This window comes from Corvus brachyrhynchos, unplaced genomic scaffold, assembly GCF_000691975.1.
Source record: "Corvus brachyrhynchos isolate BGI_N302 unplaced genomic scaffold, ASM69197v1 scaffold9, whole genome shotgun sequence".
In the NCBI taxonomy this organism is placed as follows: Eukaryota; Metazoa; Chordata; class Aves; order Passeriformes; family Corvidae; genus Corvus; species Corvus brachyrhynchos.
In genome coordinates this window covers 1,459,145-1,469,743 of record NW_008240037.1, presented here as the reverse complement: position 1 = coordinate 1,469,743, position 10,599 = coordinate 1,459,145, and the positions used below count along the sequence as shown (strand labels likewise).

At 36.4% G+C, this 10,599-nt stretch overlaps 1 protein-coding gene across 1 annotated transcript in view; it reads left to right on the top strand.

The window, feature by feature from the left end:
- The window catches only part of ALX1 (ALX homeobox 1), a 26,861-nt gene extending 16,670 nt beyond the window's left edge, over positions 1 to 10,191 (top strand). Inside the window, exon 4 of the mRNA XM_008641114.2 lies at positions 957 to 10,191. Within this exon, the coding sequence (XP_008639336.1) occupies positions 957 to 1,277 (321 nt within the window). The 3' untranslated portion in view covers positions 1,278 to 10,191. The remainder of the gene's footprint in view (positions 1 to 956) is intronic.
- Positions 10,192 to 10,599: the final 408 nt, after the last annotated feature.

Genomic DNA, 10,599 nt, shown 5'->3' with positions numbered 1-10,599 from the left:
AAAATAACAAGAGCTGACTTATGTTAAGTCTTGAAAATCTTCCTGTCTGTTCATCTAGTAACAAACAAGTGAAAAATACCTATCCATAAATAGCATCTATACATAGACGGTAGAAGGCCTGGGACTCAGAATGAAGCTTTAAGTGACTGCCAAGTATAGAAAGGATTATACATCAAAGCTTGAATACATGGTTACTCCAGACATCACTGGTAACCACAAAGTTTGTGTCCTAGTCTGTCATGCAACCTTTCCCAGGGATGCATATTGCAGCCTGTTAAGGCTGAATGCTGAAACAGTGATGCCCTCAAAGTATAATTTCACATAAAAACACCATGAAAAGAAATTTTAGCTCAAATCTATCTTTGAAACAAATTTAAGAAAAAGCCTTGAATGTATTATCAGTAATTCCTGTGTTTTATGGTTTCATTTGTTTTAAAGTAATTATGCAAGGCTTCTCATTACTAAATTTTTCAAATACTTGTTGGGCTTTGTCGCTTGAGAAATCCGAATTGGTTTGTTTTGTTCACCCTCGTCTAGTCTTTCCTACCATGAAAGTAGAAATTCTAATGAGGAGAAGCATTTATGGTGAAAATATTTATGATCTTGTATGCTCTTTTGACACCTCTTCTCTGATGTCAGTTGTGTGTTTCCATTAATTTTATTGACTGGCTGGGCTGATGGCATCCTGAGGTTCAACACTAGACATCATATATGGAGCCACAGAGCAAATGGATGACAAAGTAAGGAGCATGAATCATCAGCCCTTGCTCTTAAGTGAACAATCTCATATTTTGACTCATGTGATCTCTTCATACTGTTTTCTAACATGATTGCAGGGAAATATGTTGCTTGTTTCAGAGGAGAACTAGTTATGTGTGAAGTAAAACAAACCAAGCATTGCAGAAAACAAAAGATGAACTATCTAAATTTAATTGTATTCATTTCATATGTTCCAGATTCAGAACAATCTGTGGGCAGGGAATGCGGCTAGCGGCTCTGTGGTTACCTCCTGCATGCTGCCACGAGATACGTCCTCCTGTATGACACCTTACTCCCATTCACCCCGGACAGATTCTGGCTACACGGGCTTCTCAAACCACCAGAATCAGTTCAGCCACATGCCCCTCAATAATTTTTTCACTGACTCATTGCTTTCTGGGGCAACCAATGGACATGCTTTTGATACCAAACCAGAGTTTGAAAGGAGGTCCTCCAGCATTGCAGTTCTACGGATGAAAGCCAAAGAGCATGCTGCTAATATTTCTTGGGCCATGTAATATAGCAGTACGCTCTCTCAATTTGTTTTTTTTTTTAATAGCAAACTAAAACCATTTTTATTTCCCATATTTAAAGGGAACAACAATAAGCTGCTGTGCGTGGAATGCTAGAAATCACAATATACACGATGTCTGCTTAAAGAAATGCAATATAATATTTAACAATAAACCAAGAATAAACCAAATAGATTTACCATGCATCAAGCTCAACAAGCCCTCTTTGTTTTGATTTTTATATATGTTTTGTTGTACCAGTTGATGAAATATGATTATAGAACCTGAAAAAAAAAATAAAACTACTAAGCAAATATGTCTACTTCATGGTTTTTAGCAGTCCTGTATAAAAATTCTTGCTTTACAAATGAATACTTCATAAGGGAACAACTCTGTAAAGGATAATAAATTTATTATACTAAACCCATGATGTAAATCTCTAAGCACACCACGCAAAGAAGGAAATATGTGACCATTCATGTTGTAGGTAGAATTTGTAGACTGAGTTCTCTCAGCACTGGGCTGCTGCTCTAAGCCAGCTGTTTTACTAAATGCATGTTGAGCTTGTTGAATTTATACCAATGAACAACTAATGTAATATGAATAGAAGGTACTACTTCATCTAATGGACCTGACTGTATTTCTATTAAAGATAACAAGAATTTTTTTTGTCAAATATAACACTTTAATAGAGTATTCAAAGATGTGCACAGATTGTCAACTAGTATGTTTAAATTAAGTCTTAAATTACAGATAGGGTGTCATGAAGCTTAGGTGACTAAAAGACAGCATGGAACAGTACTCCTACACTTTTAACAGAATACAGATTAGGGAAAAACCCCAAACAACACAACAGTGAGGTCTGACTTCCAGTACAGTCCATCTTACTTGGTTTTGCTACTCTATGGTCAAACTGAAACAAAGAAAGCCCAACAAGGCTTGCCACTTTCAGTTAGTAACTGATCTTAAGACATTATTAGAGTACAGTTCATTTAGCTTTAGTTATATTTTGTTGATAATTTTCTTATATGCTTTCCAGAGTGTAAGACTAGTTTGCTACCTTTAAAGTGTACAGGAAAAATCTTTTTGAGTGCAAAGGCAGCAGGATTTGGCTCTCAGCTCCCAGCCTATCACAAAGGAATTAAAATGTCAGCAGACTTTCTGACATTTCTGGTGGAAAAAAAAATAGAGGAGAAGAAAAATACTTTACATCTGGAGAATTGCTATCTGCTTTGATTTACTTCTCCTCCCTTTCCCCTGTCACATTCCAAGCTCCTTCAGATGAGTGAAATGTCAGCCTCTTTGAAAGCAACAGTCAGTCTCTCAGGTTCATAAAGGCAAAGTAAATTAATTGAAATAAAGAAGGACTTGCATGGCTGTGACTAGAACAGGATACAACTCTCGGGGCACCCCCTGCTTGTTCTTGCTTTTCTCTCTGCCATTAGTTAGGAACGGAGGGTGCATGGGGGAAGAAGGGAAGATCCGGGAAGCAGTTTCATCACAGCAACTGCAGAACTACCAGTACTCACAAAAACAAACACACAGGAATCCCCAGATTTTCTCTGCTCCCACTCAGGGGGCTAAACTTGAAATAAAAATAGGAGATGGATTCATTCTGTAGCCTTTCAAGGGAATAAATAAGCTTAACTTTGAAACCACCAGGATCAACTGAAAATGGGATTTTTACAGCAGATTCTTACACAGCCGAAAGGAAGGTTGTCCTATTTTCCACTAGTAATAAACTCAAATTTTAACACATACATATACTCCAATTTGTGGTTTTCTGATTCGATTCTCCTTCTAAAAATTAGCTTCAGCTTTGGTCTGAGGAGCTGGAAAAGAGTATTCTGGCTAGAAGTTATCTTTTCCATTTTTTATGGTCTGTTTAGACAGCAGTAAAACTAGACTGACAATTTAAAGCAAAAAAGAAGAGCATTTTATTGGTACAGGTAGAGACATTAGTTTTGTATAGACACTTTTGCCACATGCAGAAGGATGAAAGTGGTGGAAATGCAAGGGATATTTTAGTAATCTGTTTAAAGTTAAAAAAAATTATTTTTCCTTTTTGTTTTTGTTATATTTTATTCAGTTTCCACATAATAATTTTTTAAGGTGTGGTATTTAGAACATGCTAAAGTGATTTCCAGAATTTTTTTAGGGTGTCATTAGTGGACAAAGAAGGAAAAGTTTAGTTGACTATCTCCAATCCATTTTTGTTGTTGCCTCTTTCAATTTACTTATTTATTTTCATAGCAGAATTTGCTACTGTTTTCTTCTGAAATCCCCCCCAAATAATTTGAAGATTTTTTATGTCAGGAGTAAAATGCAACAATTTCTAGGAATTTATTGCAGTTGCAGATTACTTGGGGAGAATAAATATCCATTTTCAAAATATTACAATAATTTTAGATGCTTCCAAAATCAAAGGGGAAAATAAAAGAACATGTCATCTTGCTGCTGATTTTAGTTAAGTGAAAGTGATGCAACTCTAATTAATTCTTCATCCTCAAATCTAGCAACAGAAATTTTTTGTTACATGTTGCTAGCATAACTTTATACATGAAATAAATAGGTATTCAATCCTTCATTAAACCTGAGGTGTGATATGTTGCAGGCCTGCATTAAGCTTGTCATGCTCTTGCATCAGCCTCGTCTCAAAGAATGAATGATAGCCTGTTGGTTGCAGCGTTTCATTTAGCTAATGAAAAAGTATCTTCATGTTAGATGTCAAGTACTACAACAGGGTCACATTCTGCCAGTTTTATTTAGTAGTGCTTTACTCCGTGAGTAGCTGCATTGATGGGAGTGAGGCTACTCACATAGGGCAAATTGTGAATCACTTGTAAATGTTTATTCACAATGGCCCCATTCATGCATAAAAAAGCACAACATGAGTAATTGGTTCATAATCAGGCCCAGCTTAAGGTACTATTCAGCTCTGGTAAGGATGGCAGAATCTGGCCCACACTGGCTTAAGGCCAGACTCAGATTTTTAGCCAAGATGAGTAGCTCCTTATTCCACAAATAGTGCAGAGAGACTCAACAGGGCTATTGGTAGTATACTCTTTTTTAATAAAATTCTAGGAAAGAGACGTTTCAATATATGCAAATAATTTAAGCAAGTTTCTATCAAAGGTAAATGATTTTATTTTCTACTGGATTATGCTCCCATATTTGACAGAACTTGTGTTTTTGTGCTTTGATTTTATCACTTAATGATAAAATCTTCTCATGAGCAACTAATCTTTTTACTGCTTCTTGAACATGTGGAAAATGCACTAAAAACAAAAGGAGGTGATTTACATAGCCTTCCTGTCAAGTATGTTAACTAATGTTTGAGATATGTGATCATGATGCTATGCTGAGAAGCAAATTTATAGAACTTTTGGGCAAAGAGTCCCTATCCTGTTAAAAGAGAAAGTGAAATATTGTTCTAATTATTGATGCACTGTTTTTTCTCCTACAATTGATTCATCAACATTTTGAAATCTTAAGCCTGTATTTTAACAAATTTTTGAACAAATGTAAATTTACCTATGAAATGTAAATTTATTTATATTATGGTTTTTACAAACTCATAAGTGATGGACAACACTGCATTTAGCAGCTAAAGATACAGTCTTTTTATGACCAAGATGGTCAGAAAAGTTTGACAAAACTCATTTCTACCTAGAGTTTAACGGTATTACTTACCACAGGAACGTATCAATGAAAGCATCTTTTGTTGCTGAGAATAAGTTGAAATGAACTATATTTCTCACTTCACTTCTTTACTGTCATAACATTTTGTAGAGTGAAGTGTTGAAAAAATACAGTTCAATATGTTAAAGGCATTTTATTTTGACTGTGAATTTTATGGTAAGGCCCTGAATTATAAAATTTAACAAATATAACCTATATTGTGCATTTAATAATGAGATAGTTTAGCATAATAGAAGTAAATTATCTCATTTGGAAATAATAAAATATTGCAGGGTTTTTTCAAAATGGCAAAGATTGTTTTATTGATAAATTTTTAAATATCAGTGCTATTTCGAAATCAGAGTTAAATCAGGCTGATCAGAGTTAGAACCCATTAAAGCTGCTTTTATTTCTTTCAAAATTTTTTCAGGGGAGGTTCTTCCTGTAAGAAGTATGTGTTCCCTGTAGTGGTTTAAACCCTACCAGCAGCCAAGCCTCACGCAGCTGCTCGCTCACTCCCACACCAGAGAGACTCGGGAGAGAATCAGAAGGGTGAAAGCTGGAAAACTGATGGATTTAGATGAAGACTGTTTAATAGGGAAAGCAAAGGCCACGCACACAAGCAGAGCAAAACAAGGAGTTAATTCACTGCTTCCCATGGGCAGGCAGGTGTTCAGCCATTCCCAGGAGAGCAGGGCTTTATCACATGTAAGGGTGACTTTAGAAGACAAAGGCCATCACTCCAAATGTCCGCCTCTTCTTCCCCCAACTTTACATACTGAGCATGATGCCGAATTCTATGGTATATCCCTTTTGTCAGGTGGGGTCACCTATCTGGGCTGTGTCTCCTCCCAGCCTCCAAGGCCTGCCCAAATTCCATGCCGATGTAGCAGTATGAAAAGCCTTAAAGGCCTTGGCTCTGTGTAGGCCCTGCTCAGCAGTAACAAAAACATCTCTGTATTATCAACTCTACTCAGCACAAATTCAAAGCACAGCCCCGTAGCAACAAATTGTGAAGAGAGTTAACTCTACCCCAGCCAAAAACCAGTGCATTCGCCCAGCACTTTCGTACCCAAATAACAAGTGGCTCACTCGTTCCCAGAATGCATACTTCTTATTCATCTACAGTGATCTTTTTAGATTTGGCTGGCATTAGAATCATGAAGGAGTGTGCAGAATGATTGTTCTGGGGACAGAACAATCTTCTGGGAGGAGAGTCAAGAGTACAGTGCTGGAGTAAGGGGGAAACCTAAACCCACTGCAACCCTCCCTTCCCTCTATGCCTAAACAACTTGTCCTGAATGTCACCAGGACCTGGCAATGTAAGATTTATTCTATTGCTACCTTTCCAGTGTGCGTTTAAGGAGGGATATAAAGAATCAAGAGTAAGTCTTGAAGAGGTAGGGTTGGTAGGTGTTTGACTGTCATTGGCAATACATACTGTGAAATTAAGAGTAGTTTTGTGGAGAAGCACCTCTAATCATGAATTTCAAGACTTTTTTTTCTCTGTATTTTTGAGGCAACAGTAGGACAGAACATTAAAGCAAAAGCACAGTGACAGTTGAAACAGTGAGCTCACTAAATTCCTGAAGCACAACCACTCTCCCTTGCACCACAGGCTCATTAAAACTAATATGGCTGTGGCATGCAAATGAAGGAATATATCACAACTCTAACACATGAAATATATTTGAGATATTGTCCTGTTCTGACCAGTTGTTTTTACTCTATTGAAATAACAGCATAAAAATTACATCGTGCCTCATCAAATCTTTACAAAGTCCACACAAGATATATAATATAAGGAAAAAAAGCCAAAACCAAGTAGGTGAATCTTCATTATCATCACAAAGAATAGGGGTTTGTGAGCCCTTATACTTTTCTAGGCCTCACACTCAACAGCTCAACTTCAGCTTGACTCATGCTGCCGAACTTCATAACAGTGATTATTCCCATAGGAACTAGACTAATAAATACATCAATGTATAGGAAATAATATTGGTTATAGTGATGTTAGCATGAAAAACATAATTTCAAAAAGTGTAGGTTATAGGATCAGGTCAAAATTCATAATTTCTGACTGGCTTATAGAGTGGAACTTGATGGTTTACAAGATGCTATTACAGGAGTGCTTTTCCATGCTCTAGTTCTACCTATAGCAACCATCCATAATGTAACAGCTGTCTGCTTCATCTCTCAGAAGCTGGGTTCTGCATTCTTTAATTATGAAAAATAATTGAAATAGGCTTGATCCTCCCTGTCTCATACTCTCGCGAGAGTATCCATCTATGTGCACTGACTGCAGTTTACTTTAGTCTCACTGTCATTAAAGTGAGGCAAAGTCTTCTGCTATAATCCAGTAGCTGAAAAGATTTGATTTTTGATACCATTACCTCTCTGTGAATGAGCAATTTATTGATATGGAGAGGGATGACTAAGTTGTGTAAAGCCTTTTTTTGATTAAAACCCAAAACCTTAATTGGTTTGGTTTTGGTTGAATACAGTCTGATTATAATTAGCAATCTGCTTGTAGGCAGGAAAAAGTCCCAGTTAACACTTTTATAATATTTTTGTCCATCTGAGAAGAAAGGGCATCATTAAAATGAAGTTTTGTCAAACAGCATGCTCAAAGACAGACAGAAGCATTTGAATGTTTGTAAGCCTCTATTTACTCAGGTGTGTTTACTGAAATGATTTTGGTTTAATCATTAAAAATGGAAAACAGCTGAGATCTTTAATGGAAAAAACATTATAAAATGTTAATTGTGTTTTTCTTTCAAAGTGATATTAGGGAAACAACTCTGCTTCTAGTGTACTAAGAATGATTTTGCTCATTACTTGTTATAAACATTTTAGTATATAATGAAATACATATTTATATATGGAAAAACCTGACAGATATTACTTAAAAACATAGGGTAAATAAAATACTAAATGATTTTGGAGGTCTTTCAGAAAAAGCTCTGGGATAGAGATCAGAGTTAGTGAGTATTATTTAGCAAATGCTTAAGTAGTATATACAATGAGAAAAGTGGAAAATATACTCATTGGCTGGGAGTTTATTGAATATTTAGAGCCAGAAAACTTGGTGTTGGCAAGGAGGGATGAAATTTTCTTTACTCAAGAAACTCCTTATTATCAAATCCTAATTGAACTTAACAGGAATCTTGCCAGGGATCTCACCTGGGAGTAGGATCTGGTCCCTACTAAACACATAATAGATTTACTATGCTAAATTGAATTGTCCTGGAACAAAATTACTTAGTTTATATGAATGCTTTTTTTATTAAGGTAGTCCATTCAGCTATTTTTAAAGCAGGGGAATTTATTAAATCAGTGGTTTATGTCTGATTTACTACAATGGTTTCTGTATTTGTGTCTGATTTTTTTTGCAGAATTAAAGAGACAAGGATAGACTGAGCAATGCTTTTTTGTTTTTAGGGAGATGTGTTCTAAGAGGACTGTTAGTTTTAGTGTGAAAACAATTCTATGCATATGCTAAATCACTAGTGCAGAGGCATTAATACTTGTATAATCTAATTGGACTAATTCTCTTCTGGAATTTAGGCAAATAACTGAGATAAACAGAGTCGCTTACATGTCCACATTTATCTACACTTTCTATTTATACTGTTAAATTCTTAAAACAACACTAGCCCATAAATTTGCCTTTTTGTTCTCATTCTTTTGGCAGTGTTTCCTACATGCTGCACTTTTAGAGTGCAGTTTGGTCTCATCTCAAATAAATAAGAGCCATGGAAGGAAAAAACTGCAGCTACAAAGTAGTTCTAACCCATTAAATGCAGATGGCCCACAGGGGGTTTAATCATAAGAGAGGGAACACACATCATGCTGAAATATAGAGCTGTTTTCTATCACTTGTTACCATTTGAATGTCTGTCCCAGGAAAGTGAATTCAATATATCTTCCTGGCCATCAGTTGCCCTCTGAATACTCCTTCTCTCTCTGATGTAGCTAGATTTCCCTTTAGAACATACAGAGATGAATGAGCTCTTACCACACGTAGAAGTGAAAGAAAACATTTCTTTCTGCACCAGAACAGATGAGATTCATCATTAAGAGAATGGATTTGACCTTGTCAAGTGGACCAAAGCAATTTATAAACAAACTCCTACAGGGGAGGCTACTTTTGGCCAAGTACTATATTAGCGGTGTTTTACTTATGCCTGCTGCTACCTTACAATAACTTCACAAACAGGCTGACTTCCTGAAATATAGAGTGCTGAGAGAAATCACAGATGTACCTAGAAACACTGGGATAGCATAGGGTTACTTCCCTCCCTAGGGGCTGCACAGAAACATGTCCACCCACCTTGCTTTCTCATTCCTGGCAAAAGTTGCTGATCACTACCCAAATTAAATCTTCATTTCGAGTATAGATATGTATCACAAAACATATTTATACGTCAATTTGCCGTTGTTATGCTGTTGTTCACGTAAGCAGCACCCATATGGATGATAGTGTTCCATATGAAACTGAATGGCATCTACCTATCAGAGCACTAACAGAATAACAAAAGCAATTCAGCATGGGTCTATTTTATTTCCAGAATCAGAAAAGGGATATAAAGAGTCAACAGTTTGCTACAAAGTTATTTAGATCAGATAATACTCCTACTAATACCAATAAATTTTCTCCCTTTAATAGGATATTTAAACTGCAGGTAAGAATTTTTACTCTCCTCCTCCCAAGTCTGTGTCGCATATGCATTTTAAGTGAGAGCAGTGTTTTAGTGGTAACAAAAGCACAATGGCTCAAACCTTTCTGTTCTGTCCAACAATCATAAGAAAGGAAATAAAAATGAGGACATTCAGTGGCTCAAAGATAACCCTGCTGTATGGAAAGAGAATACTGTGTGCCAGTCCAAGGGGGTGGTTGCATGATAAAGTGGGGAAAAGTCTCACTAGATATGTAAACTACATGTACAATTAATAAAAAAGTTTTTACTATGACTTCTAGGACATACCTGCCCATCTATATCAATCTTAGTCATGCCAGCAGAGCTGATAGTGTTATAATCTCTTCTATGGCTACAAAAAGAGAATCATGGAACATTTGCAGAAGGGGTTTGACCAGAATATTCAGTTTTCGTTGACTCACTTTTCCTGTGGCATGTATCCAAACAGAGATGCAGTTGCAGCTGCAGTTACTTCCTTGAAGACTACAGTAATAAGCCTGTATAAGTGACAACATGTTACTTTACTTTTTGTTGATATTGCCTTAGAATCATAGTTAGGGTTGATGACAGTGAGCCAGACCTCTTTTCATGCTAGAAATTTAATAGACTATAGGTGGAATCCTTCAAGCCATGAAATTTCCCAAAGCTTCCAGGAGTCTCCCTCATTAATGAACTCTATGTGAATAGCCAAGAGTTTGATACATATTTTAGCTCAGGAGAAATTTATGCTGTCCAAATCTTGTCTGCATCATCATAAAAGCTCTTTATTGTTCAAAACCCAAGACCACACCGTTGTTCCATTGCCAGTCTATGCTTCATTGCCAGGAGATAACAATTCTGACCCTCTTAAGGTCAGAATAATGAAAAGAATTTCCCAAGTCCTTACAAGGCACTATATTGCAGATTTATGCCTTATTCTTCTGTAGGTCGAGTTCTCAAGGTCTTCT